At 48.6% G+C, this 27,572-nt stretch overlaps 1 protein-coding gene across 3 annotated transcripts in view; it reads right to left on the bottom strand.

Moving 5' to 3' along the window:
* Nucleotides 1–965: 965 nt before the first annotated feature.
* NAV2 (neuron navigator 2) overlaps nucleotides 966–27,572 on the bottom strand; it is a 423,467-nt gene continuing 396,860 nt past the window's right edge. For all 3 annotated transcript variants that reach the window (XM_081533713.1, XM_081533716.1, XM_081533715.1), the window contains 9 exons: nucleotides 26,323–26,418; nucleotides 24,440–24,608; nucleotides 19,992–20,227; nucleotides 17,579–17,733; nucleotides 17,349–17,420; nucleotides 15,127–15,323; nucleotides 14,096–14,214; nucleotides 7,321–7,524; nucleotides 966–4,411 (listed from right to left, as the gene is read on the bottom strand). In XM_081533713.1, coding sequence (XP_081389839.1) covers nucleotides 4,286–4,411; nucleotides 7,321–7,524; nucleotides 14,096–14,214; nucleotides 15,127–15,323; nucleotides 17,349–17,420; nucleotides 17,579–17,733; nucleotides 19,992–20,227; nucleotides 24,440–24,608; nucleotides 26,323–26,418 — 1,374 coding nt within the window. In that variant the 3' untranslated portion in view covers nucleotides 966–4,285. The remainder of the gene's footprint in view (nucleotides 4,412–7,320; nucleotides 7,525–14,095; nucleotides 14,215–15,126; nucleotides 15,324–17,348; nucleotides 17,421–17,578; nucleotides 17,734–19,991; nucleotides 20,228–24,439; nucleotides 24,609–26,322; nucleotides 26,419–27,572) is intronic.

Raw genomic sequence — 27,572 nt, 5'->3', positions numbered from 1 at the left:
GTCATTTTGTAGATTATATTGGAGTATTTCAGAAGAGCATCTGGCAATTTGTAGGTACTCAATACATTTCACACATTGGAGAAGGAAATGGCAACCCACTCCAGTGTTCTTGCCTGGAGAATCCCAGGGACAGGGGAGCCTGGTGGGCTGCTGTCTAGGGGGTTGCACAGAGTCAGACACGACTGAAGCGATTTAGCAGCAGCAGCAATACATTAAAAAAAAAAAAAAAAAGTCTTTCCTGGGGCTTCCCTGGTAGCTCAGTGGTAAAGAATCCGCCTGCCAGTGCAAGAGACACAGGTTCGATCCCTCGTCCGGGAAGATCCCACATGCTGCGAAGCAACTAAGCCCGTGTACCACAGCTACTGAACCTGTGCTCTCGAGCTTGTGCTGCACCACAGGAGAAGCCACCACAGTGAGAAGCCTGGACGCTGCAACAAAGAGCAGCCCCGCTCACTACAAATAGAGAAAAGTCCACGTAGCAACAAAGGCCCAGCACAGCCAAAAATAATACATGAATAAAATTATTAAAAAGAAATCTTTGCTGTGCCAAGGGGTCAACTGGGGGGAGGGGGAGGGTGGGGCAGCTGGATACTGATAGAGCTTGCCTCAAAGTGTAGTGTAGGACCCGAGTGTGAGCATCACCCAGGAGCTTGTTAGAAACTGAGAATCACAGGCCCCACCCTGGACCTGCTGAATCAGGATCTGCATTTCCACAAGGTCCTCAGTGACTCAGTGCTTGCAAGGAACCCGAAGTCCTGCATTGCTAATAAGCTCCATGCAAGCAATAACTGAGGTGAGGAATTGAGAAGATGCAGGATGTTGATGACACAGCGGCCAAGACAGGTTTGCCGATTTGGGGAGCTCTCCCTATGTCTGCTGCATCCAAAGAAGGATGACTTCTCCCTGGCATGAAATTGAACTCTGATGAGGACGTTACCCAGCACAGAAAAGCCAAACTACTCATCTGAATAAATAAGCATCAATTTTATTGAATCATGAATAATTTAAGACTGGTACAATCATCAGCTTTATTCTCTATGACGTGGGGCATGATCTCCAGCAGATCATTGGCAAATCCAAAAACCTCATGATAAATGAAAATTAAATAGGGAGGGAGGGAGGGAGGGAGGAAGGAACATACCGTACACAAAATACTCAATTCCTAGTTTTCTCTTTAAAAATGGCTAGAAAAAATTCATCAAAATGCAGCACTTTAATCAATTATTTACAATTTCTATGTTACAATGAAAAAATGTACATCTTATAGAACATATTTCATAAACTGCTCCACTGGAAACAACTAGATCAAAACAGCAAACCTTTCATTTCATATCCACAAAGTTGGATTATTTTTTTTTCTTTTGAAGTAGATTCGCCAGGATCAAATTTGAGTACACAGAATTTTGAAGTTTAAGCATCAACAATAAAATAAAAAATGTCCCCAAGATTACAACAAAGATCTAGGTAAGTCTCATTCCGTGTCCCACCCCATCCCACCCACCTCCTTAAATTAAAAGGAATTCCCATCTCATTTATGGCCTGTAAAATTCTTGGCAGTTTGGGAAGAAAACTTTTGGCTTCCATCGGTAACTCAACACAAATGTTGCATAGAATTTCATACATTTTCAAAATTAGCCTAACTGTAGAAAAAGGCAAAAATGGAAGCATTTTGGACAGAGCCCTAAATGAGCACAAAGTCACTTTGTCAAAGGTGAGTGACACAAAAGGAAAGCAGGACCAAAGTAAGAAATGTGCATATCAGACAACCCTGCTTCCCGAACCATTAGGAAAGACACGGAGTTGTGAATCGTGCAAGGCTCCGCTCCTTGACACCACCATTCGGCTGTCAGGCAGCACCAGGGACACAGGTCTTGGCGCTGGGCCTGGACCCGGTGGGAGGGAAGTCTGTGGGACTGGGGAAAAAAGAAAGAGTGAAGAGGGAGTTGTCAAAAGAAATGTTTCAAAGGATATTGGCAGGTGTCTACTCACCAGGTGACTAGGAAAACTGCCCACGAGGAGGAGCAGACCATTGTGCCTCCTCCCAAATTCACAGTATGAGCGTATAAGGTCATCGCTGGGAGACAAGACTGAGGAGGACTGTTCTTCAGGTTTACACAGAAGGCTCAGGGTGGTGGCCCCGAGGCCACAGGCTAAATACATGCTTTGAACATTTTGTGAAAAACAAATCAGAGTAAGACACACTCACACACCCAGATGACTCAGGAAGGCTGAGCAGAACACAGCCTCCTAAGATTTTTTTAAATTAAGATGAAAGAAAAGAGCACGTCGAGAGGTTTGCCATTCACCTGTTAGTGGGACACAGGCCACTTTTCGTTTTAAAGAGGAAGTTAATGGTGTCATCCAATGTCACGTGAGTGGTTTCAGGGCAAGCTCTTATGGGAAGAAAATAACAGATGTTGAGAGAGGGACGTTTGGAAACAGAAATGTAAAAAAAAAAGGAGTAAAAACCCTGATCATTAACAGAGATACCCCCCCGGGGGTCTGATAAAAATAAAACAGAAACAAGTGACTCAAAGACTGACCACACTTTGTAGAGAAAATACCAGCACGTTGAAGAGAGGTACCAGCAGAGCATGACTCGGCAATGCCGTGTAACATTGAACTTTTGCCTTTTCCTGCACAAGACAGATTGCTGTCTAGTCAGGGTATTAACTGATAAGAACCTAAAAAAACAAAAAGGATTTTTTTTCTCTCTCCTTTTTCATTTTCCATAGTCACGCATCCACACGAAAGAGTCTTTCAGATGAGAGAAGTCACAGTAACTGAGTTCTCCTAGTGAGTAGATGACTTGTTAGCCCTGTTTGCTCTGATGTGGAAAACAGAAAAACAGACCCCAGGCAGGCACGACACTCAACAATGATCACGGGGAATACAAAACCAGTAAGGCATCGCTTTGGGAAGGTCAGCACCGAAGAGGTCAGGCAAGACTCATCACCGGAGGCTGCGGCTTCTGGGAGGGGGCGGCCACCCCTGCCTGTGGACTTGTGTGATGTCCCGTTGGTACTGGGGAAAGCGCAAGTGTTTTGCGAGGTGACCTCACACCCCGGCCCTGAGGCCGGGGGCTGGCACGCTGGAGGTGTCGACATGCGTCCTGTAGCCTCGGGGACGAGGAAGAAAGGCAAGGTCCCGCTCACCCACGCGCTGAGGATGGGGTGCTGGCCCCACCTTCAAGCGCGCAGCGACCGCGGCCCCGGTAGGAGGCGGCGAGTGTGTAGAACCGTGAAGATGGACAACTGAAAACCGAAACTCAGCAGGACCAAACCAAAAGCTAACTCCTGCGGTTCTCACGTTCACCAAAGGATGGATTCTGACCACGAGGGGGAGGAGAGGGGGGAAAAAAAAAACCTTCAAAATCAAGATTCAGAAAGGAAGAAGTCAACCTCATTTTTAAAGGAGGTGATGGGTTCACCAAGGTAGACCAGTTCTCACTGTACACAGTGTTAGCAGGAACAAGACCGGTGTGTTTCCGTAGGAGAAAGACTTGGACACATGCAGTTCGGCCTTTACAGCCGCGTCCACTCGGCCGCACACTCTCGCTGGAGGATGAACCGGAGGCTGATGGGTCTGAGAGGTGGGGGTGAGCTGGGACAGGCAGAATACCTCTCGGGTAAGGAGAGCACCATTTCGAAAACAAACAGAAGAGAAAGCACGATTTGTTTTTCCTAAGGTCTCCCTGGGATGTGGCTCTGCAGTTTGCTGAGGGTGTCCAGAGCAAGGACCCCGGCGGGCACTGGGTCTCTCTGGGGCCGGCGGGGTGGAAGGGTATGGGTAGGGTGGGGGTGCAGTGGACCCGGGCTGCAGGGTCTGCTCGGGAAAAGCCGTGCTGTCTCCGTTTCCAACTCTGCTTCGGTCTCTTCCGTCTCCGGGCAGCTCAGGGCAAGGGGGCTGCTTGGTCTCAGAGCTTCAAGTGGGTTTGTTGTTGTTGTTGCTGTTTTTCACCCTCTCATCTCAACGGTGATGGTCCTTTCCCGAGAAGTACCTTTCCGTGTCTTAGGGAGGTCAGAGCAACAAGGCAGAACCGTAATGAGAACGGTAGATAGTGCAGTTTTCACTGTGAAGGACGCAGGCCCGAGGCAGCCGGCCCGGGGCGCCTGCACCCAGGTCAAGGCTGGAGGACAAGGAGGGGCGTGGGTGGGGCTCCCCGCAGCGGCCGGGGGCTGGCTCAGGAGGGCGTCTTCGGGGGGCGCGGTGGAGGCCGATGCAGGGCGAGGAGGATGGGGGGGTTTGGATGAGGAGGAGGGCGGGCTCTGCGACCCGGCCCCCATCACAGCGTGGACTCCAGGGACGAGTCCAGGATGTCGTCCTGGTGGCTGGTGCTGTTGGAGTCGCTGTCATAGCTCTGGGGGCTGGAGTAGTTGGCGGCCTCCTGCAGCCTCATGAGCATGTTCATCTGGGGAAAGAGTGAGGGGTGTGAGCGGGCTTTTGGTCCGTGCAGGGCCGCCCACCTCCAGCCTCTCCGAAGCTCATGCCCTCTCCCCCAGACTCACCTTGGGGCTGTGGCCCACCATGGAGACAGTGGACGTGAGCATAGACTCTGGGGTCAGGCTTCCAGGGTTCAAATCCCAGCTCCACCACTCCCAGCTGAACGACTGGGGCAAGTGACTTAACCTCTAAACCTCAGTTTCTTCACTGGTCACATGTGAATAATTATACCTACTCTATCACGTTATGCTGTGGATGAATAGACACAGAGGATGGAAAACACAAAGTCCTCTATATTTGTTTTCACACTTGGGAAGAGCACCTCACCCCAGTGTAGCCCTCAGCCTGGGTGAGATGCCAGCCGAGTGCCCCAGCTTCTGGAACACAAGCCGCAGCACCGCTGACCTCGAGGCCTATGGCTCCCCTTCAGCGAGCGTCCAGCCCGTCTGCACCCCTGGCTCTGGCTAGAGGGCTGCCTAGAGTAACCTCCACTTCCAGCTCCTGTCAAGGCTTCCATGGGGATGGGGGACAGCATCAGTTACAAACAGAGCCTCAGAGCACACAGGTAACCTTTGAGAAATTATTTAATATATCTCATCCATCAGTTCCTTATCTATAGACTGGAGAGAATAGCAGTGCCCATCCCATAGGGCTGAAGGAAGGAACAAATGATAGGATGTGTGCTAACCCCTTAGAATAGGGCCCCGCACATAGTAACTATGCAATAAATGTGATACATCTGCTATCACCTTTATCATCACCTGTCTTAAGAGTTCAAAGGCAATGTTCTTGTATCTCCCCTGCTCCACAGTCTGTTGGTCATCTGTGTTGAAGTGGAGATGGGGAACCGAAAGCGACTCTTATTTACAGCTATAAATTGTGTGTGTTTATCTTTTATATTTGATCTAGCTAAATTAGGAAGATGGTGTCTCTCTGAGCTATTATCAGATTTGCTGCAGCCGGGCATGAAATCTGGCTGCCCTCTGGCCAGTCGCCCCTCAGGACGCCTAGCAGAGTATACCTGGGTGAGCCAACCACAGAAGCACCACGGGCTGGTGTCCATCTGCATGGCCACAACCACAGAAGCGGTGGAGCAGAAACATGGAGGAAAATCCTTCACAGCCAGGATTATTCATTCACTCATCAAACATCCCCTGTGTACCCACAGTATGTGGTCTGGAGTGAAAACAACACAGTCCTGTCCTCCTGGAGTCCTTGGTCTCAGGAGGGCAAGAGGTCAGTAAACAAGAGGCCTATTTATAGTCGAGATCTGTGGTCCTGGGCAGAGAGAACAGGACTTGGGGGAAGCACCAAGTAGCTAACTTGATGTGTACGGGTGGCTGGGCCGGCACAGATGACCTCTGGGGGCCAGAGGTTGCCAGGAGAATTCTATGTAACTATTCCAAGAACCCTGGGTCTTACCTAAATGCTTTCTGTGTTTAGTTAGTAACACAAATATCTCTGGTTAAGAAAAGACAGTCCAGGGATGAGCTGACCATTCTGTTCTCTCAATATCCCAAATTCCATTTTTATGTAACTTAGAGTCTATCAGCTTGAATCCACAGAAATAGTTCTATGACTTTCGCTTTTAATAATGGTTCCCTGGTGGCTCAGTGGTAAAGAATCTGCCTGCAGTGCAGGATAGTTGCAGCAGATGTGGGTTTGATCCCTGGGTCGGGAAGATCTGCTGGAAAAGGAAATGCAACCCACTCCAGTATTCTTGCCTGGAAAATCTCATGGATAGAGGAGCCTGGTGGGCTATGTCCATGGGGTCTATTTTCTGAGTGACTAACACAACAACAGCAACGTTAGAAATGGCTTTTTACAGGCTGACCCTTTCCTCTGGAAAACCACTGTTGTAAACACTGCAAATCAGGCTGTGTAGCAACAGAAGCCCTAAATACATTTAAAATAAAGTTCCTCTTTAAAAAGTCTCAATAGGACAGCAGCTGCATTCTGCTGGTCAGGAGTGGCAAACAACCCGAAGGCACCTATTATGATGATTATTTTTTAAATCAGTTAGTCACTAGGGATAGCACAGCAAGTCAGTTGTCTTTTAATTCTGCTGCGTTTCTTCTGAATATGTTCGTTCATTAGGTAGCGCAAGCCATAGTCTGCCGTGTTTTTCCTCTTGCCTAAGCTGCTAAGAGAGCTCGGGGCTAAATTTATAGCATGACCATGGTCACTTAACCATGCAAGGTTCTAGTATATGTGCTTCCACCTTCTTTTATAGGACTTCTGATGCATTAGGTCTAATTTCACAGTATGCCTACACATGGGTCTTACACTGGCAGAGAGTACTAGAATTGTAGGGTTACAGCCTCTGGCCCAGGTTCTTCTTAAAGCGCCTTTATTGCTTTAGCATCTGTGGAATAAAGATACTTAGGCACGTTAAGGACTTAACTCATCTCACTGGCCTGGGGACCCACACTCAGGCCCCTTTGGCCTTGCCTCCATGATCCCCTCCTGTCCTCAGACCTTCCTCTGCCTGAGTGCTGGACACTCTGGCTTGAAATTCTGCCCTTAGCATGCTCTGCCTCTGCTCATACTAGTGGGAGGGTCTAATGGGACAGGACCAGACATGGTAAAGGTGAACTCAAAGCACAGGGCAAAGAGTGGTACAGGGACATTTATGGGGAAAAACCACATTCTTAATCTTTTATCTGAAAACTTTCACAGGCTTTACAGGGATTAGTGAAAGACTAAAAACAAGGAAGAAAATATTGGCCAAAATGTCCCAAATCTTGGGATGGGTCTAACCTTCCTAGACAAGACCGGGGCTTGGTCACCTCCAAATTTCCCGCGTGCCCTGTATCACACCCAATACACAGTAAGTGCTCAGTGAATGCCAAGCTGCTCTGGAAGCAGAGAACTCACCAGTGGGTCTCCTTCGGTGTCACTAGGGGGCATCTGCTTGCTGGTTGAGCCTTCCCGAGGCATGGAGTAGCCGTCGAAGCCAACATCCTCGGGCCGGAGCTGCAGGAGAGGGGGCCACTCGTGCTGCTGTGGGCTGGCTGCCCAAGGATAGGTGTCCATCACCCACTTGGCGGGATCCTCCCAGGGGGCCCGCCTTCCATACAGCTGGAAACAGACAAAGAAAGAATAGTCAGGAGGTGAGCCAAGTCCCCTCTGCAGTCTTGGATTTGCAGCTTTCTGGAAAACTCTCCAAACCCAGCATAATGCTGCCCTTGATGGAGTAATTCCACTTGCCGAATTCTATGCTAAGGAAATCATCCGAGGTGCTAAGACCAAAGGCGGTGTGACCCAGGAGTAGGCTCCTCCATCCCTGGGATTCTTCAGGCAAGAACACTGGAGTGGGTTGCCATTTCCTTCTCCAATGCATGAAAGTGAAAAGTGAAAGTGAAGTCACTCAGTCGTGTCCGACTTTTCGCGACCCCATGGGCTGCAGCCTACTAGGCTCCTCCATCCATGGGATTTTCCAGGCAAGAGTACTGGAGTGGGGTGCCATTGCCTTCTCCATAAGAACACTGGAGGCAACCTGACCTAGGTCACCTCTCACCTCTGCCACTGACTCACTGTCACCCTAAACTCTGAGCCTTGCGGATCCAACTTGAAAAACAAGCATCCGATTTAAAGCGTTTGCCAGTTTCCATGGTGTAAATACTCTCACTGTGGCCAATCACTTATCAACATGATGTCACCAAATGCGGAGCTGGAAAGAATGCAGCTATCGTCCCATTGAGGAGGCACCCCCTGCCATGGCACACAGATGGGGTGATGGGCATCAGGACCACAGGTGGAGGCCACAATGGCCCTGGCTCAATAAAACCCCATTTCCTGAAGGGAGTCTGATTCTCAGGGGCCCTCTGCAGAGGTACTGGTCACTTTCAGAAAAGGAAATTGTTAAAGAGGCTCCATGTGGGTTCTGGGATTGTAACCGCTGCTCCACCCTCATGGATTTCTCAGAATTGTCCACGACAACTGATTTCCTCTTAAAAAAGAATTAACACAAAATTGTGTAAGACCAGTGCCATGCCTCCAAGCTCCTTTTCTTAAGTCAGAAATACCTAATAATACAATGACTTCAGTGACTTCTCCTGGCAATTACAAGCAATGCAGACACTCTTTAAAAAACAAAAACCTAGGCTGCACCACTTTCCCAAGGCTCGGCTCGGCATACCATACAGAGAGGCCCTCTCTGTAGCCTTCTTCTTCAATGCCACCCCCTCCACCATGCCTTACGGCTCACTGCGCGCCAGGGATTGTGAGAAACACTTGACAAATATCTTGTTTTACCACCATGTGACTCCGAGAGAAAGTGTCACTACCCAAGCAGGCTCCGGAAGGAGAGGAGGCAGAACTTGAATCCGAGTCTGTCCAAGAGGGTGAACCACTGGAGCCTGGGCAGACATAGCCAAGTTGTGCTCAGAGCCAGGACAAGATGTGTCCTCCCAGAACAGTGCCCCCTTTGTGGCTCTGGAAGGGCACCCCCTCTGTAGGGGACCACGGGGTACAAAGACCCAAGCCCTCTGGACCACCATGGCTGCAGGGGGCTCGGGAGTGGAATTACATGTGGACCGTAGCCTGTCTGTCTGTCCTTCCAGGACTCTTACGGTTGAGGCAGGGGGTAGTGTGGGAAGAGAGGGCTGATAGTACAGTACAGTACAGCTGAGCTTCGACCGTTAGAACCATGTCTTTCCCAGGTCACAGGCTAACTCAGTGGGAAGGAACTGGGGTCACCTATCCCAGCCCCTTCATCTACTGGATGGAAAACTTCTTGGGACTTAAAGAGAAGAGCCAGTTGTAAAAGGTTTCAGAGCAGAGCTGGATCCAGAGCTAGGACCCCAGCACCCTTGTCTGAGGCTTTCCTTTCTCCACCCCTCCTGATGAACTCCACTCTGAACCACTCGGCAGTATCAAGAGTCACGTGGCTTGGCCAAAACCAGCGCAGGGAGATGCAAGCCAGGTGTCCGCCCGATGAGGACACGTCACCTGGGCTGGACCTGCTGTCCCTCTGGCCGTCTCACCACTGCTAAACCACCTCTGATTCTCTCAGGGAAGCGCCCGCCCTGCCCACACTGCAGACAGGCCCTTCCCACCTCCCTTCATCCACAGCTGCCTCCTCCTCCGCTGGAGACACACAGCCTCCTATGAGCTCATGGCTCTCAGACACCAGGGCCCCTCCTGTCTAGCGCCCTCCAGCCCTGTCTACTGTGAAATCTTTCTTAACCTGGGGCAGTGGTGACTCCGAGGCCGGAGAATTCAGCCTGGCATTCGAAACACGATTCACAGTCTGTGCAGGAAGGGATCACATGAAGGTGCATTTGTGCACACGTGTGGGTCAGGGAGGAAGGGAAACGCAAGCACTTGGGGATTTTTAGAACTGAAGAAGTCTTGGCAGATCAGAAACATTTCTGCAACTTTTAGAAGCTTCTCCCTCCAAGGACTTTCCCTACAGAACTCAGCTGACTTTCCCATGCCAGATTTCACGTGTGGGAGGCTGAACCAAACCTCCTTTCTGACAGCTCCTGCTTCTGTCTCCATCCTCCAGCCTAAAGAGGAGACTCTCAGAGCTGCGTAATAACAGAGGCTAGAATCCACGCTCAGCAAGTTCATAGACAGTCTGGCCCCATGGCTTTTAAATTTTTGCTTTGCTCCCCTGACCGTACTACTTGGTAGTTTGAGGAACTTTGTGGTTCTGCACAGCCAGGCTGAAAAAACTCTTCTGATCCACACTTTTCAGGTTACAGTTGGGAAATTTGAGGTTTAGAGGAAGGGGGTCTACCCAGGGTCTCAGAGCAGGTTGGGTCATCTGATCAACGATCCCTGCTCTCCAATCTTCCAACAGGGGGACAGAGGTCTTTTGAATGACTCTGCAGGCTTTAGACACTTTGGCAAGTGTTTACATCGACAGCTCTAAAGGGGAACAGGGCTGGGGACTGAGTCATAAGACAAAAGCACTCTAGTAGCATCTAACATCATTTGCAAGAACAAGGAATATTTTTACAAGTCTCCCCACTTGCTGTTAGACATGTTCAAGTCCAAGTGATGAATGGTTGGGTAAGTACCATGGCAAGCAAAGGATGTATCACAAAGCTCCTTGGTCCCACTGCAGAGCCCTGAGGCAGCTCTGGGAGATTGCAGACAGCTGTACAGACAGACAGACAGACAGACAGACAGACAGGACGTTCACTTTCCCCAGGGCAGGGAGGAGCTTGGCATGACTACTGGGTCAGGAATAGAGATCCAAGACATTGGAAACTGAAACCTCAGCCACTGACTATGATTTATGACTCTCTGGATGCACATGTTTATCACACACGAAGGCATCAAGGTACAGATTGTGCAAGAACCTCCAAGCAACTGTGCATGCATGCGCATATGTGTGCACACACTCACACAGACAGAATTTTAATGGGAAAAAAAAGACTTAGGTGTCAAAACCTGCAATGATATCTAGTATCCACTAGGGGGCAATGCCATATCTCCTCTAGGCAAGGCAGTGCCCATTGAGGGGCTGACTGGAAGCCCATGGTGAGACCTGATTGCAGCGGGGTCTCTGTGTTGTCTACCACCACGGGCAGTCCTGCCTAAGCCCAGTCTGGGGACTCCACCCTTTCTCAGCATATGACCTTGGCCAAGGGCTTGCCTGCTTTGAAACACTGCACTCACCTCATGGCCACGTCACTCACCTTGCAGGGTCAGGGAGGAATAAGTGGCCCATCAGTACCCAGCACACAGTAAGCATGGGACTCAAGGTAACAAGCAGAGTAGGGAGTTTTGAATTTTTTTTAAAATAGGAGAATCTTTTGCAAATGAAATCTTACATAGAATTTCATGCTATGAAACACAATACTTGGTTCCCTGAGCCACCTGAAGCATCTAGGTATAGAGCAGGGGTCTCGGGACAGTCTGAAAAATCATGGAAGTAATCGAGGAGTCAGCTATGGGCTACAACGCTGGCTCACCCACACCCCGGCAAGTGAACTGGGGAAGGGTCAAAAACTCCTGTGAGCCTTGGTTTCCTGTCTATAAGGTGCACACTGGGCTGTGAGAACTAAATGGGATCATGTCTGTTGGGCCCCTGGCACAGTGTCTGGTAGGCAGCAGCCACTCAACAAATGTCAGCAAACTTTCCTTCAAAACTAGAGACATGAAGAACATTCCAAGGTTCCTCAGGAGTCTGCAGATTCTGTGGGGTCTCCTGGACTAAAGAATGGCATGAAGTCACAGGTTTGGGGCAGGAGGGCTCACTTTTGAGGAATGTGGTGAAACGCTAACTCTGGCTGTCTCCCCTGGTTGTTTCCATGTTCCTGCAAGACTGTCCTTCAAACGACCTCAGCAGCGTAAGGAGTGGATGACTTCTCTTGCTTAACAGAGAACCAGTGGGTCTCCTGAGGTGGTGGCATATTTCTGTTCGTTGTCCTAAATGGGCTCTTTCACAGCCATCCCGAAGCCCTCTCATCTGCAGACTCTGATCTTTGTAGGAAAGAAAACTGCTGCCCTTATAATCAATTCATCAGCAACCTCTCCAGGATAGGCAGGGAAGATCTCACTGTGCTTTTATAGCTGTGCCCACAAGGCCTTCTTTGAAGCTGAGGTCCAAGCAGTAAGGCGTAAGCACCATCCAGCCTTGGTGACGACCAGTGAGGGGCCTCTAACTTATAGCTCATGGCTGGAACACAGACCGGCTTCCGCCTCCTCATTAGCGCCTCTTTCGGCAGGAAACCTTTATCCAACAGCTCCTATGAGTTTTTCCAAGCACACTCTAGGTCCTGCACCAGAGAATATATTTGGGCAAAGAAGCAAAGGGGAGAAGGAGGCAGTGAGGCAGAAATAGAAGGAAACTGCTTCTTCCTCTGCTGCAGTTCCTTCCGCTTCTTTCCAGCAGTGTGAGTTTCCCAGAGGTGCCTGCCTACTATAGTCCCTGGAAGCCCCTGATGGGAACAGAGAGAGGCTCCTGGAATGAAAAAGACTCCAAGATTCCAGCAGGGGTGGGGAATACTTCCACTGGCCCCAAAAAACAGGAGTGAGGGGGTGGCTGTTTGGGTTTGTGGTCCTAACAAATCCATTTGAGTAAAGAATACATGATAGTTACTTAATCCAGGCCAGTGAATTTATCTACCTAGAAAGATTTCACTGCACAGATCTGAAATCTTACTTTTTTTTCCCCCATAAAATCCAGCTTCAACAAAACAGAAATGCTGCCATCAATGGGAAAAATAGCTGAAGGGAGTACAAACTTCTAGTTGTGAAGTAAATAAGTCTAGTCAATAATATGGTAATAACTCTGCATGGTGACAGATGGTAATGAGATTTACCATGGTGTAATTTCATAATGCATAAATATATCAAATCACTATATTGTATACTTGAAATGAATATATGTCAATTACAATTAAAAAAAAATAAAAAATGCTGCCATTGATTAATGATCTTCAAACATTGGAAACTGATTTGGGACTGGTTAAGGGACTGCCTCATTTCTTGCTACTCTCTGCCTTCACAATCACTTGTGGCTTGAATTTGTAGCCTACATGCTCCAGGCCAATGAAATACCAGTGACCAGAGGCACACCATCTTCTTTTTTGAGCTCTGCTTGTCCTGAGTGTCTCTGAAGAGACCATCAGTGCTGTTACGTGTTACAGGGATACAATGCAAATGAACTTCCGCCAGGCTAGGCTAAATATACACAAATGACAAACCCCAGTGAAGTGTCCTGTCACCCACATGCATGCAGGTGTGCAAGTCCTATGTGTACCATCACACTTGTACACATGGGTGTGCACACAGCACCATCCCCCGAAATGGGTCCTTTAACAGTAGCGTGTGTCTCCCACTGCCCAGTACCAAGCAAACACAGCCCTTAGAAACCCGGCTGCTTAGCTGGTTTCTGGATTATTCAGCCGTGCATGACACCTGCTAATTCCTCAGAGTGGTCCTGAAAGCTGACAACCTTCTCAGGCTACCTCCAGACTCAACAATAAAACTACTGCAAACTCCGATTTACTGCTAAGCCCCTAGCATTAACCCCTGGGCTGAGTGAGAAGTGCAGGATCCAGGCTTTCCAGCTGCAACCGGGCAGGAGGGATGGACAGTCACGTGGGCACCAGGGTCATCTGTCTATGAGGAGTCCTGGTGTCGGGCAGAGAACACCAAACCCTAGATTCTTAAAGTTTCACTTCCTGACCTTGGGGCAAGTCACTTATTCACTCTGAGTCATAATTTTCTCTTAAAAAATGGAGATTTAAAAAAAAAAAAAACTCTGCCCAAGCCCCAGGATAAATGCTGAGCTTGAACCAAATAGCAGATATGAGACTACTTAAGCAAACTGTGAAGTGTGACATATTTCATTTCTTGTGCACTCACGACACTGAGCACTTGCTGGCCACGATGTTGCTGAACCCTGGCAACACTCTCTGTGGTGGGGTATGATCGCTCTCTCTTCTGTGGATGAGGGCACCGTGGCGCAGAGGGGCTGGATGTCTTGCTTAGGGTCACACAGCTAACAATGGCAGAGCCAGAATTTGCAGCCCAGTGTGTCCCACACCGCGCCAGAGGATGGCCTCACAGGTGAGGAGCTGCCACCTCACATCAGTCAGTTTTTGGTCGGGGGTTAGATAAAGACAAGAGTGCTGGTCACTAGAACAGGCCCTGGGACTGAGGAGGTCAGCGGGCAGTGTGCTCTCACCTGGAGTCCTTCTCTGACGGCTTCCAGGAGGTAGGGGATGATTGAGTAGTTCCACAGGTCGGTGAACCACACTCTGGAACCATCCACATCGATGGGACATGACAGGAAGAGCCGGGGGCCTGGGGACCATAGGGAATATCAGTCAAATTGAAATGGGTGGGGAGCAGGAGAAGTCGGCCCAAGCACCCTTCATAGGAGGGACCCTGCATTTTCTGAGTGACAGCAGAAATACCAGCTGCCACGTGCTGGGCACCTGGGCTCTCTAACCCAGCCTGGGATCTCGCTCCTGGTGGGAATCACCCCAAGGGAAGGGGAGACTTTCTGGAGAAATACGGTCATTGTGGTATTGTCTAACCTTTGAAAATGGAAGCACGGTAGACGTCCATGAGAATAGGAATGATTAAGGAAGTGATGGCATACCCACATCTGACTATATCACAAAATAGTTATTTCATCTAATTATTTTGGAGAGCAACAAAGAATACTCATGAGACAACGTGAAATGGAAAATGAAAAGAACGCATTGTATGTACACTATGACGGTAACTACATAAAACATGTATGGACAAGGACAGAAAAAACAAGCTCAAATTACAGTGATTATGTCAGGATGGTGGGATGACCAGTGATTTTTTGTTTTCTTTTCTCTGAAGCTTAGGCTTCAGGAATGTTAATAACATTATTCATAAAGCAAAGCCAATCCTACGGGGTGGTTTCCATCTGGGGGAGCCCCGGCGTGGGTGCCTGTCACCTAGCCTAAAATTTTACACCAGCCTGGAGCTGGACACTTCTCTCTGCCACTCATCAGTGCAGAGGGCTGGGCAAGAGAGGACGGAGACACAGTCCCAGGATGTGGGTGACTGACAGTTTGGGGTTCGTCTAGGCTGTGGCTATTCTATGTCCCCTTCTCCATCTGTGTGGCCGGCACGGTGTCCAGCTGCCAGGGCCCAGGGCCAGCCATCCAAGGAGGCCAGGGCTCCAAGAGCAGCAGTTCCCGCCCTAGCCCGCCCGCCCGCCTGCCCTCCCCCTACCTATAGTGACGTCTGAGGAGCTGTGCGCCTCCAGGAAGCGGTTGAGGTGATGCCAGACCTTGGGAATCCAGTCGATGATTTTCACCAGCTCCATGTTCCGCATCCGCCCACTGATCTCCGTCTCCATGAGCTTCCGCCGCAGGAACCGGCCCAGGAAACCCTTCACGGGCTCCGTGTGGTTGGCACAAAGCACCCACCTGGAAGGAGTCACAAATTTTCCAAGACAAAGCCCATGGTCAACTTCATGAATCAAAGCTCATTAGAGCTGGAAGGTGAATATGTTAATACTGAAATTGGACTCTTCTGAACACTGCATATATACATTTTTAATTTTTTAATTGAAGGATAATTGTCTTACAGAATTTTGTTGTTTTCTGCCAAATATCAACATGGATCTGCCATAGGTATACCCATGTCCCCTCCCTCCTGGACCTCCCTCCCCATCCGACCCCTTGAAGTTGTCACAGAGCCCTGGTTTGAGTTCCCTGAGTCAGACAGCAAATTCCCATTGGCTCTCTAGTTTACATATGGTAATGTTAAGTTTCCATGTTACTCTCTCCATACCTCCCACCCTCTCTGTGGCATGTGGGATCTTAGTTCCCCAAACAGGGATTGAACCCATGTCCCCTGCACTGAAAGTACAAAATCTTAAGCACTGGACCACCAGGGAAGTCCCCACTGTACGTATAGTAACTCATGATTCCCCACAGCAACCCCAAGCTATAGATATGATCACCACCCATTTTACAGATAGAAATTCCGAGGCACAGACGGAAAATCTCACTTGTCCAAAATCAAACAGCTAGTCAACAATCTTAGAAGAGGAAGAGCTAAGATTAGAACCAAGACAGTCCAACTCCAGAGGCTGAGCTCTGACCACTTAGCTAACAACCTCCTGTTCTGTGCCAGGCTCTGGGCTGGGCTGTGGGGCTATGACCAATGACACAGACACAGTCCCTGTTCCCCAGGAGCTCACGGTCTAGGGAAGGAGGGAGATAAAAGGAATGAGACCTGACAAAACCTGGGGAATCAGGGAAGGCTCCTCAGAGGAGGGGACGTCTGAACTGAGACCAGAGAGGGTGAAGAGAGCAACTCCACAAGGCAAAGCAGAAACAGAAGGAAGGGCAGGCATTGGGGTGGTGGTAGGGTGGGTGGAGTGCAGGCTGCAGCATTGGCAGGGGCATGAAAAACACCATGGGGCATTTGCCAGAGGTTCAGTGAAACCAGAGTTTAGACTTGACCTGCCAACCCAAAGGGGCCTGGATTTCCTTCTGGGGAGCCATTCAAGGACTTCTTGCTTTAGGGTTTAGAGTCAGGTTTGAATTCTAGAATGCTCTGGCTGTCACTGTTACCGGGGATGGCCTGCAGGTGGCCCGAGGTCCAGGCAGGCATACTGGTTAGAAAATGACTAAGACAGTGTGCTGGGAGATGGTGCGGCAGTGACGGGGGAAGGAGGAGGGGCAGGGTGGAAAAGAATGTTCTCCAGGGACATTCAAGAGAAAGCATGGACAACACCAGGACGTCCTGGATGCAGAGATGAGCCATGACCTTAGTGACCTGAAGGAGTTGGTATTTCTTGGATAATTACAATTCAGGTCTACTTTCAACAGAGATGCCAGCAGAGTGGCTGTGAAAATGACCCAGGGGAGGTGGGGGTGGGGTGGTCTCATCCTAGGTGACAGCTGTTCAACCTTATGTAAGGGTCCAGGCAGGAGAGGAGTATATGGAGCCAGCTAGGTGTCAGGGCAAAGGGCATTTTGCAAGGGCAAAGGCAAGCAGCCACAGCCGAGGATAACAGACCTCCCACCCTGTAGCAGTGAGGGAGCTCAGGACGGGGCTGGGGCAAAGGGTTCCCAGCAGCTGGAGCTTGAAGACCAGAGACCCTGCCCAGTGGAGATACTCTTAAGGAGCTCTCATTGCTCCGTGTCACTTGGGACAGAGAGATGAGCCACTGGTGACGTGCAGCCCACCTGCCTACAGCCCCTGAGTAGAGCTGCCTCCCGGGTACCAATCGCTACCCCAGGACATAGCATCCAAGAGACCCGGGTTCTGCCACTGACCGGCTGTGTGACCTCCTCAACAAGTCACCTAATCTCCCCATTTGTAAACTGAGAATGATAAATTTAGTGACTTGAGGCTTTTATGAGAGTCAAGTGAACTAAGCTGGGAAAAATGAGCATAGTTCCAAGCCTATAACAGGTACTAGAAAAGGGACACCTTACCTGAAGTTGTGATGAAGCTGCAGGTTGGGAGTAGAAGAGGTAGCCTGGTTCATCGTGCCAATTATATAAGGGCTGTGGGGGAAATGAAGGATGACAGAGCTGGAGAAGAGGGTCCTGGTGTACCTAAGCACATGGCTACTGGCTGCTGTCTGCCCCTCCCACAGCCCCCTCCCCACGCCACACGCATGCGCTGCTCTCCCGGGGGCCGAGACGTCCGGAGCCGCCTTTACCATTTGTGGTCCTTGCAGTTAAGCAGCCCGTTGAAGATCTCGCCCAGGGAGCTGACGTGATGCAGATTGTCCAGGATGATGACGAGAGGCATGTCCGCGGCGTTGTTCTCGCTGGCACACTGGTCAGCGAGGTTGGACAGGTACTGGCGCAATTCCTATGGAGGCCAAGGGGAGTAGGGGAGGAAGGAGCCCGTGAATGCCCCCAGGAAGATGCTCGTGCTCAGGGTGTCTCCTGGGCAGGTACGGCAGAGGGGCCCTTCCTGAGGCCACTTGGGGGTCATGTGCTGAGTGCCTGCCTGCTACAGGGTGTCAGCCTGGGTGCAGAGGAGTGCAGGCTGGGGAAGTCTCAGCTCTGCCTTCTGGAATTCTCCAGGCAACAGGAAACCCAGCAAGAGCAGGCACTGTGAGGGTGCCCAGGCACCCAGGTTCTGTACATGATCTATCACTCTCTAGAAGTGCTGCCCCTTTTCTTGATATGTCTTACTATGCCAACCTCCCAGGAAGCTCCTGAGGGCAGGTGCCTCTTGTATTTTTTGTACATTCACAGCATTGCCTGAGAGGCCCTTACAGGGAAACCCTTGATGAATCAACACAGCAAAGGATGCATCCCTGCCATGACCTGCTGATTAGTGTTGGGGCAGACAATGAACAGGTGCAGGGGAGGCCGTCTCCATGCACGGGGGGTCTTAGAAGGTCTGGGTGAAAGGGTATGCTTTGGTCTTCACTGTGAAGAATGGGCAGGGCAGTGTCTGGAGCTGGGAGTAGAACACAGCACAGACCGGCTAGAGCGAGGGACATGTCAGAAAAGGAAGAAAAGAAGGTGCAATGGGGAAATGCCAAAACAGTGAGCTAAGGACCGGCCAGTGAAACCAGAACCACTATCTGATGGTATTAGTGTCACAGTGACAATAGGCATGACCTCGCGCCAGGCATGGCTTGGGGCCTCACACATACAAACTCCCGTGGTTGGGTGCTGTGACCATCTCCGTGTTACAGATGGGAAGCGGAGGCATCCCTTAGTCAAGTGACCTACCTGAGACAGCACAGAGGGTGGGTAGCAGGGCTGGGCCTCCCTTTTAAGTCAAAATGTGGCTTTTAGCTATGGAAGCCCACTTTTTAAAGTTAGCTATTTTCCCTTCTTTTAGCTCCTCTCCATCATGGGTCCTTGGCCTCAGGCACCTGACAAGGACAGGGCTCCTGAGGCTTGGAGCCCTCCCTCCCTTATTCAGGCTTACCGGGTACAGCTGGGGAGTGGCCGAGGGGAGGGAGAGTGGGCGCTGAAATCAAGCCTGGCCTGACAGCCCCAGCCATGTGCCTGGGATCCTCTCTCGCTGGTCCCAGGAGAGGGTGCCTTCCCTGAGCTTATTTTCAGAGGATCTTGGTTCAGGGGGCTCTGACCACTTCCCTTAGCCCTGCCCCTGTAGCCACATCACTTTGGGAACTTGAGAATGGCATAGAGTCCCAGCCCCACACAACCTACTGAAACAGATCATCTGGGAATGAGGTCTGGGCATTGCATCTTCAAGGATGTCAAGTGATTCTTAAGGTGGAAGAGTCACTTCCAATTCATCTTTGATCCCCCAGCCCCTTTGCAGAGGCAGTCAGAGTGAAATACCCAACAACAACCACTGCACGGATAATGAACAGGGTTGAGAAGACACCTCACAACCCTAAGCTGGGACTAAGGCAGATTGTCCAAGAATTTCCACTGCTCCCTGAGAGGCAGAATCAAGCCTATTTGCTGACTCTGGGGTTTAAGACATTGACTTTGAGCTGCTCAGTACCATATGAGTAGCCTTATGTACATGGACATCTGCCTCAAGCCTCAGTTTCCTCCTCTGTAAAATGGGATCAGGACAACTACTTCCTCGAAGGTCCTGCTGTGGGAAGACCCCTCACAGGGGCAAGCTATCTGTAAATGACAGCTGTTGTTCGTATTGTTATTGTTGTTCCACAAAAGGAGGTTTCATTTTGGGAAAACAGGAGAATCTAGTAGGCATGTGATGAATTCTTTATAAACCGAAATGGAAGTATCTGGGTTAAAGAACTACCAGCTTTGAGCATCATGCCCAACTCATAGCAGAGAAGTAAGAAATAAACTATTGGGTTGGGCAAAAAACTCATTCGGATTTTTCCATAAAACTCAAATGTATGGAAAACCCGTAAATTCATATAGAAAAACTGAATGAATTTTTTTGGCCAACTCAATACATCGACTTAACACGTGGAACTCCTTGCTGGCGAGTTTGGGGTCAGAGCCTTCCTTTCCGCTAGATCCATTCTGACCTCCTTCCCCAGGCTTTTATAACCAGCAAAGGTGGGCACTGTAGGAAACGCTGCTTTGCCATCAGGGTGGTGGTGGCGTCAGTAGTTCTGAAAGGGCTAAGCAGCAGCCTCCGAATGACCTCCTCACCTTGCTGGACTTGTGGTCCACATTGAAGGTGGCGATGACCCCGTCGGTCAGCTCCCGCCCCTCCCGGAGCACCAGGTACTCTGACAGCCGGTTGGCCAGGTAGGTCTTCCCGGTACCGCTGGGCCCCGACAGGATGATCCGCCGGTGCTCCACCAGCAGGGACACATAGCGCTGCAGGATGGGCTTGGGAATCAGAGACTCGAACACCAGCGAGTCCAGGCTGTTTTCCGTGAGCCCTGTGTTTGAGAGAGACAGGAAGTGTTCACAGCCTGGCAGAGAGGGTGGGTCTCTGTGCCTGCCCAAACTCCAGGCTATTCCTTTCCTGAGCAGCCCCCTCATCGGAGACCCCTGCCCACCCAGGGATACTGCAGGCTTCCTGCTCACCAGCAGCCTGTGCTCTGGCCCCTGGCTGGGCTGATGGTTCCAGACTCAGGTTTGCTTTTCATATCTGGACACTTGGTTCTCATCTGTCCTCTGCAGAATTCCTAAGACTCTGGGCTTGGATTGTTTGTCAGGATTTACCATTAGTGGTGGTGCTCGCTCAGATCTATCATGAATCTCCCGTGTCTACCTGGACCCTTGGGCTGCCTCTTCACCCTGTTTCTTTCCTGCGTGCCAGGTGCCTCTGCTGCCCACACTGAGATACACCACGAAGGTATCAACACTTTTATTATTAAAATGAGGAAAAATGCAAGCTGGGACCACTTGATTTGGGGATGTAAATACTGGCAGACCTACTCTGAGCTTCTTCCACAACAAGAGGAAATTCATCTTTCCCCCTCCTCTCTTGGAACAACTTCATTACTCAGGGCTGTTGGCTTTCTAAGAGCTGTTTTCTTGATATTATTCTCAAGAGAGAATCCAGACAGGGTTACTTGTCCAGAATCTAAGGTAATTCTATTAAAAAAGCACCTCAACTTTCAATGGCTGAGTCAAAGATCTCTCTTGGTAAATGTCGCATTGCACTTGAAAATATGTCGGTTATTTTCAAATATCTTTTGATACTGATTTCTAACATAATTCTACAGGGATTATGTAATTCTACAAGAGAACAGACTCTGTATGATTTCAATACCTTTAGCCCATGACATTTTTGCACCTTGTTTTATACGTCCCTAGATATGTTTCATTGTTTCCTGGTTTATAGTTTATGGGAACTTGAATAGAATTTATATCCTGCTGCTGTGTGAAAACTGTATAAATCTTTATTATGTTGAATTGGTTCAAAGTGCTTTTCAAGTCTACTATATCCTTCTACTTTTCTGCCTATTCATTCTATTAATTTTTGAAAGTTTGATATTGAAACTCCAACTAAAAATCTCAATTTATCTGATTAAAAAATAATCATAATACAATAGAACTATATATAACTTTGTTCTATATATTCCAAGTCTCCTGTAAATGTGTTATCATACTTTCATAATTAAATTTTTTTAAAAAAAAGTACCTCAAGAAATTAGTATATATAGGCAAGAAATAAATTGAAAGGAACTTATTCTGTTTTATAATAGCATTTTTCCATCTACATAATTAATTCACTACAAACAGATCCCCATAATGCAATTATATGCTTGTTTCCAATTCTCCTTAATCAAGGATAACAGCTAAATGAAGTGACTGTTCTAGAACTGGCTTCCCTGGTGGCTCAGTGGTAAAGAATCCACCTGCAATGCAGGAGGCACAAGAGATGTGGGTCCGATCCCTGAGCTGGGAAGATCCCCTGGAGAAGGAAATGGCAACCCACTTCAGTATTCTTTTTTTACTCCAGTATTCTTGCCCAGGGAAATCCCATGGATAGAGGAGCCTGGTGGGCTAGAGTCCATGGGGTCTCAAGAGTTGGACACAACTTAGCGACAAAACAAAGAACAAATCACCCTAATGAAGGATCCCAAGTGAAACCTGGGTACAGGTCTAAAACCTTCCTAAAACTGGCCTCGATAGAGCCTACTTTGGCTCAAAGCTTGATGCAAAGTATGGGGGAAGGGGTGGGGGTTTCCTGTCTAAACAACAAACCCAGGGCAGGGATTAAAACACTCTGAAACCCCTCTCTCTGCTCTTCGGTGCTATTTCAGCCTCTTGCCATAAACTCCACGGGAGTGAGTACTTTGCAGATGAACTCACTTCAGAGCACATAAAGCCACAGCCCTTGCCCCAGTACCACTGAAGTGAATCATCTGCAGCTCACAGATCTCTTTCAGCCCAAATCCTTTGGTGGTTTTTAGTGCCTTGAAGGCCTAAGTGTCAAGCACTACACGAAAACACAGAAGAGTCAGGTATCACTTAAAAACAAACCCGAGCTGACCCCTGGAGATGCTGAAACAACCTCATGTGCTGACAGCAGCACCAGCTGGACCTCAGTGGTGGGGTGGCCTGTTTGAGAGGCAGATAATCCTGCCACTGTTTCTATAGAAGTTTGGTCTGATCTAAGTAACAGGTTACTCCTTTTACGTATCAGCGTTTGCAGTGTTCACCTGGTCGCCAGTGTGCATGAAAGGCAATTTAAGGTCATGGTGTATCAGGCTTTCCTTAAAGGGTTCTTGGGGTGGACAGCTGTTGTTAGGGTGTGCCTGGCAGCCCTCCCTCCTCCCCTTGCAGTGGGGCTCTTCTTTCTTGTAGGGAGTTCATTCCAGCTGTCCAAGCAGGGCTGACCAGCACCTGCGTCTATCAATGGTGGGGATGTGTGACCAGGCTGAGCCAAAGCCTCTCTCTGGTCCCAGTGACTGATTTGGTGATGAGATGAGTGTTTGACTCACAGTGGGCTGGAATCCCAGGTGGTGCTAGTGGTAAGGAATCTGCCTGCCAATGCAGGAGATGTGAAACAGACGCAGCTTCGATCACTGGGTTGGGAAGATCCCCTGGAGGAGGGCATGCCTACCCACTACAGTATTCTTGCTGGAGAATTCCATGGACAGAGGAGCCTGGTGGGTTACAGTTCATAGGATCACAAAGAGTTGGACATGACTAAGTGACTTAGCATGCACACATGGGCCAGAATCACCCCTAAGAACTTCCTGTCACACTTGTCCTCTTTGAAAAGCTTCCTAAGCTTAGAAGGATGAGTCAGGGCCATTGATCAGCCATGTGCAGAAAGTTCAATAAATAAGCAAAGCTGAGGTAAGCCTGGTCCTGACAGCACTGCTAGAGCTCCTGGTTCTAGCTGTGCTTGAAGTCCATGCCTGGATTTTCCAAGTAACTGAGCCTGTGTGTTTCCTTTTGACTAAAGCTAGTTTTGAGTAGGTTTCTGTCACCTTTAGCCCAAGGCCACAATTGTGGAATGAATGCTAACAAATGAGGCTGTGTATGTGGCTCCAACAGGAACATGCTGCTTGTCACCAGAGAAGTAAGACCTTTCTTCCTGCTGATGAAGAATGCTGGGTGCTTTCAGAAAACCTCCCAAACAGGAAACAAAGTTTGCATCAAACAGCCCCCAAACTTCAGTCAAAATCAATGCCTTATGGGGAAGATAAAAGAGGCTGTAAAAGTTGAGCTTAGAACAGTATTTAGCAATCTCTTCTTTAGGTGGTTCATAAAATATAGGAAAAAGGGGTTTTGCAGTCATATGCATTTGTATAAGATTGGATCACTCAGCCTTTTTAACAGTAAGAGTCAGGACATTAAAGTGTTAAGTGTTAGTCAGTTGTGTCAGTTGCGGCCCCATAGACTGTAGCCTACCAGGCTCTTCTGTCCATGGAATTTTCCAGGCAAGAACACTGGAGTGGGTAGCCATTTCCTTCTGCAGGGGATCTTCCCAACCCAGGGATAGAACCTGGGTCTCCTTCATTGCAGGCAGATTCTTTACTGAGCTACTAGGGAAGCCCCCGGACATTAAAGGACAGAGGCTTTAGAGAACCCATATGCTCCTGTTTCCCACCCCCAAATTCAGATGGGAATAATGATTATTTGGCCATGAAATTTTTTCCCCCCAAATACTCTGTGAGTCTAAAGCTTCAGAGAATACACTTTGGCCTGAGGTGTAGCCTCTCTGGGTGATGAGGCAATCAGAGGCATGAGTAGCATCTTGAGTGGGCAGGAGCTTCAGAGTTTCTTCGGGCTGTTCTGAGTGACTCCTCCCTGGCCCACAGTGCACTGCGGTCTCCCATCTGTAGAATGGGACCACGTCCAAGGCTCGCCAGCAAGAGTAACTCATAGCTATCAGCAGAGCCCCATTTAAACAGGGTCATTAAAATTCCATTATCTCAGAGTCATAAAGTTAATGGGACCTTTAGTTATGTACTTTCAGCAATAAACTAAAACTGTTTGTTTCCTGATGATGGTTGAAAATGCTGAAGACTGTTGCTTAGGTGAGTGTAACTGTGGTGGAAGGGGAAAAAAAAAATACAACCCACATTCACACACACAAACGAAATCCTGGCCACTGGTTCCTATGCCAAGTCACAGAACAAAAAGTGCAATTCTGGAAGCTTCCCCTCTGCAAGTGTCTGGATTACCTTTGACCGCCACGGAGATGGTCGTGTTCTCCCCAACCAGGTAGCCACAGGGAAGCAGCTCGGGGGTCTCGGAGGTGTTACTGCGCTTGACGTCCCCGATGCTGTAGCCGAGGACGCTGTCTGAGTTCAGCCCCAGCTGACTCACTGGGTCAATGTGAATGATGTACTCCTGGAAAAAATCAAATAAAGACCCTGTCAAAGATGTGGGAAAAAAATCTGTTGAAGACTCACGTTTTCATTGGGTGATTCATGATCATCTTCTCCTCTTTCCCAGCTGATGCCTGAGTTGAAACTGACGTGTGGAATGGGGGGCAGAAGAGCTGACTTTCAATGGAGGGGGCGGTGTCCTAGTATCACAGGCCCCTTAAAGCATAGATTTATGTGGTTAGTGATGGGAGGGTGGGAAACCCTAACAAGATGGTGAACGTGTAGTCTGGATAAACCAAGCAGGGAAGTTATGGTACTTTTCCTCTAAGTTCAGCTGAAGTTTTAAAGACACTAGGGCCTGTGAATGGTGCTGGAAAATGCATGAAAATGTACATGAAATTCATGAAAATTCTGATAAGAAATCTCTCCACCAGCCCCTTCTTTTGGCTCAGGTCAAGGGCCATACTAAATGACAAAGGGAACAAAACTCTGGGCTGCTAAAAAAAAAAAAAAAAGCAGCTCTAGAGTTTTACATAAACAAACGTGTGTTTAATTTGGAAAGTGTTCCAAATTAGATGAGTGACCGAGAGGTTTTAGGTCAATGACCTTGGAACGAAGTCCACGGGCTCTGGTAGCCAAATGACTCAGGTGGAATCTTGATAACAAGCTGCTACCTTTAATGGTCTTGATAACAAGCTGCTACCTTTAATGCCTCCTTGGCTCTTTCCAGCCCAAACTGTGATCATTCTAATCCAAGGACGTCCCAGCTGCCCATGAACAGAGAGAAGGTTCCAGTGGGGGCAGCAGGCTTGGTCTGCCTTAAGCCATTTCCGCCTTTTACCCGGTCTCACTTCTGCAGACTGGTCTGCCAAGATGGGAAGCAAGCTTGGGTCCAAGGACAGAATTTTCTCTGTGTGAAGCCACCTCAGTCTAGATGCCGGGAACTAGAGCGTACTAGGTTAAAAGTCAGATTTCAAAATCAGACCAACAACTAGACCAATATGGTCTCTGACATACAAAAAATGTGGGCTATTATTAGTACTCGGGGATGTGAAGAATGAACACTTCTGGTCGTTGACCTACTTTAGGGCAATAGACCAAAAAATGTACCAAAAGCTTCTTTCAAATCACCAACACATCAAGGTTCACCTAGATGCTCATTAGTTATTTCTCCTGTGGCAAACACCCACTCCAATGATGTGATTAGAATGAACAGAAAAGTAACTGTGCCAACATCCTTGACACTAGCCATGGGTCAGAAGTCAATGTCACACATAGCACAAATCACAGACCCTGAAATGTTGGCACAGGACACTGGGCAAGGTGGATTAGATCCCCTCACCAAAATGAAGGGTGGAAATGTGATGTCTTGGCCCCAGCCCCAGAACACACGGTGCAAGACACACCCAACAGGACATGATTCTAAGGAGAAGACAGAATGAGGATGTTAGCAGTTCACTTTGAGAGGCTCATGTGATGGTTCAAGGTTGGGGAAACGCCCCTCTCTCGCTGGCCAATCACCACCAAGGGCAGACGAGAAGAGTTGGTTCCGTCACCAGTCTGTCCTTACCGTCCTCCTTCTGTTCCCTTGACAACTAGGCAATAAGTCCCAGCACTGGAAGAATGTGGGAGAGGGGACACAGCCCAAGAAATGACCAGGCTCAGGAAATAAGCTGCCCTTTCCTTTCCCGAGGCCCAGACCTCCACTTGGATGGCTGTCTCCATGAAGCACTTACTTTGAAGAGCCGTCTAACCACCCCGTCAAGCACGTCCCACTTGGTCTTGCCACTGACTCCAATGCAGCCGATGAGGAAGAGGTGTGGTCTGGAATCCTAAGGGTGAGATGTCCACAGGTGAAAAAACAGGTGGATCCTTTCTGATTCAGGTTAGCAGAGGACTCGGGTTGTCTTAGAACTCCACCAGTGGCTTGAGAGGGGATCACAAATCCTATTTGCTTTGACACCAGATATAACTTGGACTAAATGCAACTGTCTTAAACACTTTCCTCTTCTACGCAACCCATGGGTCAGGAAGAGAGGGTCTCCTCTCTAGAATCTAGAACCTCTTACTGAAGGTGTACCTCATATGGATATAGATCACATATCCCCTGTGGGGAATGCTCTCCTCTCTCCTTTCTGCCATTTCTCCCTTTCCAAACATTGCTTATGAACTCACCTCTTCCAGGAAGCCTTCAATGGTTAACCCACCAGGTTCAGCACTCACACTGCTTCAATAGTTCTGTACACAACTTATATGATGATATATTTTGTATTTGTTTATTTTGAGGTATTTGTCTTATTTGTCTATCAAGTTTGTCTCCTTGTTAGATCTTAAATTCCTTTGGGATTTTTTTTTCTTTTCTTCTGTTTTTTAATGATATTGATTTCTTTTCTTCAATTAAAATTTTAAACATGCTCAATTCTGAAAAGCTGTAAGACTCCCAGAAGTTCACAAAAAAAAATAATCTTTTTCTACTTCTTTTGCCTCTCTGCCCACAGAGCTCTGCATAGTAGGGGCTAACTGATCACACTGACTAAAGGAAACTAGTAGAACATTCTGTTTGGTTTTAAAATATCTGACATGCTGACAAGAATATATAATTAGGAGGGTAGAGAGAAGTGGGGAGAGCTGGGGGTATATTTGCCAGGTGAGCAACATCAGCAGAGAAGAAAGCACCTGTCTTGCAGTGAGATGATCTGGCCCCACCACTTGCCTTAGGTAAGTCATGCTGGGGTCCTGGGTTTCTCAATTGTAAAATGGAAATGATAAAATCTGGGCAGCCAACCTCATCTGGATGTTGTGGTGATCCAGAACACCATCATTTTGGAAAGGGACAAAGCTTTATAAAGTGTTAGATCTATCTGTTTGTGTTGATGGTCATTACGATAAAAGGCATTCACAGGTATCATAATTTATAAGAATGACTTCCCCCTTGGTAATCTATCACTCTACCAGCCGAGTGCTGAAAATGGAGCTCTTTATTGGA

Source organism: Giraffa tippelskirchi, chromosome 10, assembly GCF_054371585.1.
Source record: "Giraffa tippelskirchi isolate mGirTip1 chromosome 10, T2T-mGirTip1v1.2.pri, whole genome shotgun sequence".
NCBI classification, from domain to species: Eukaryota; Metazoa; Chordata; class Mammalia; order Artiodactyla; family Giraffidae; genus Giraffa; species Giraffa tippelskirchi.
Note: the sequence above shows the minus strand (reverse complement) of the source record. Positions and strands in the feature narration are given on the sequence as shown.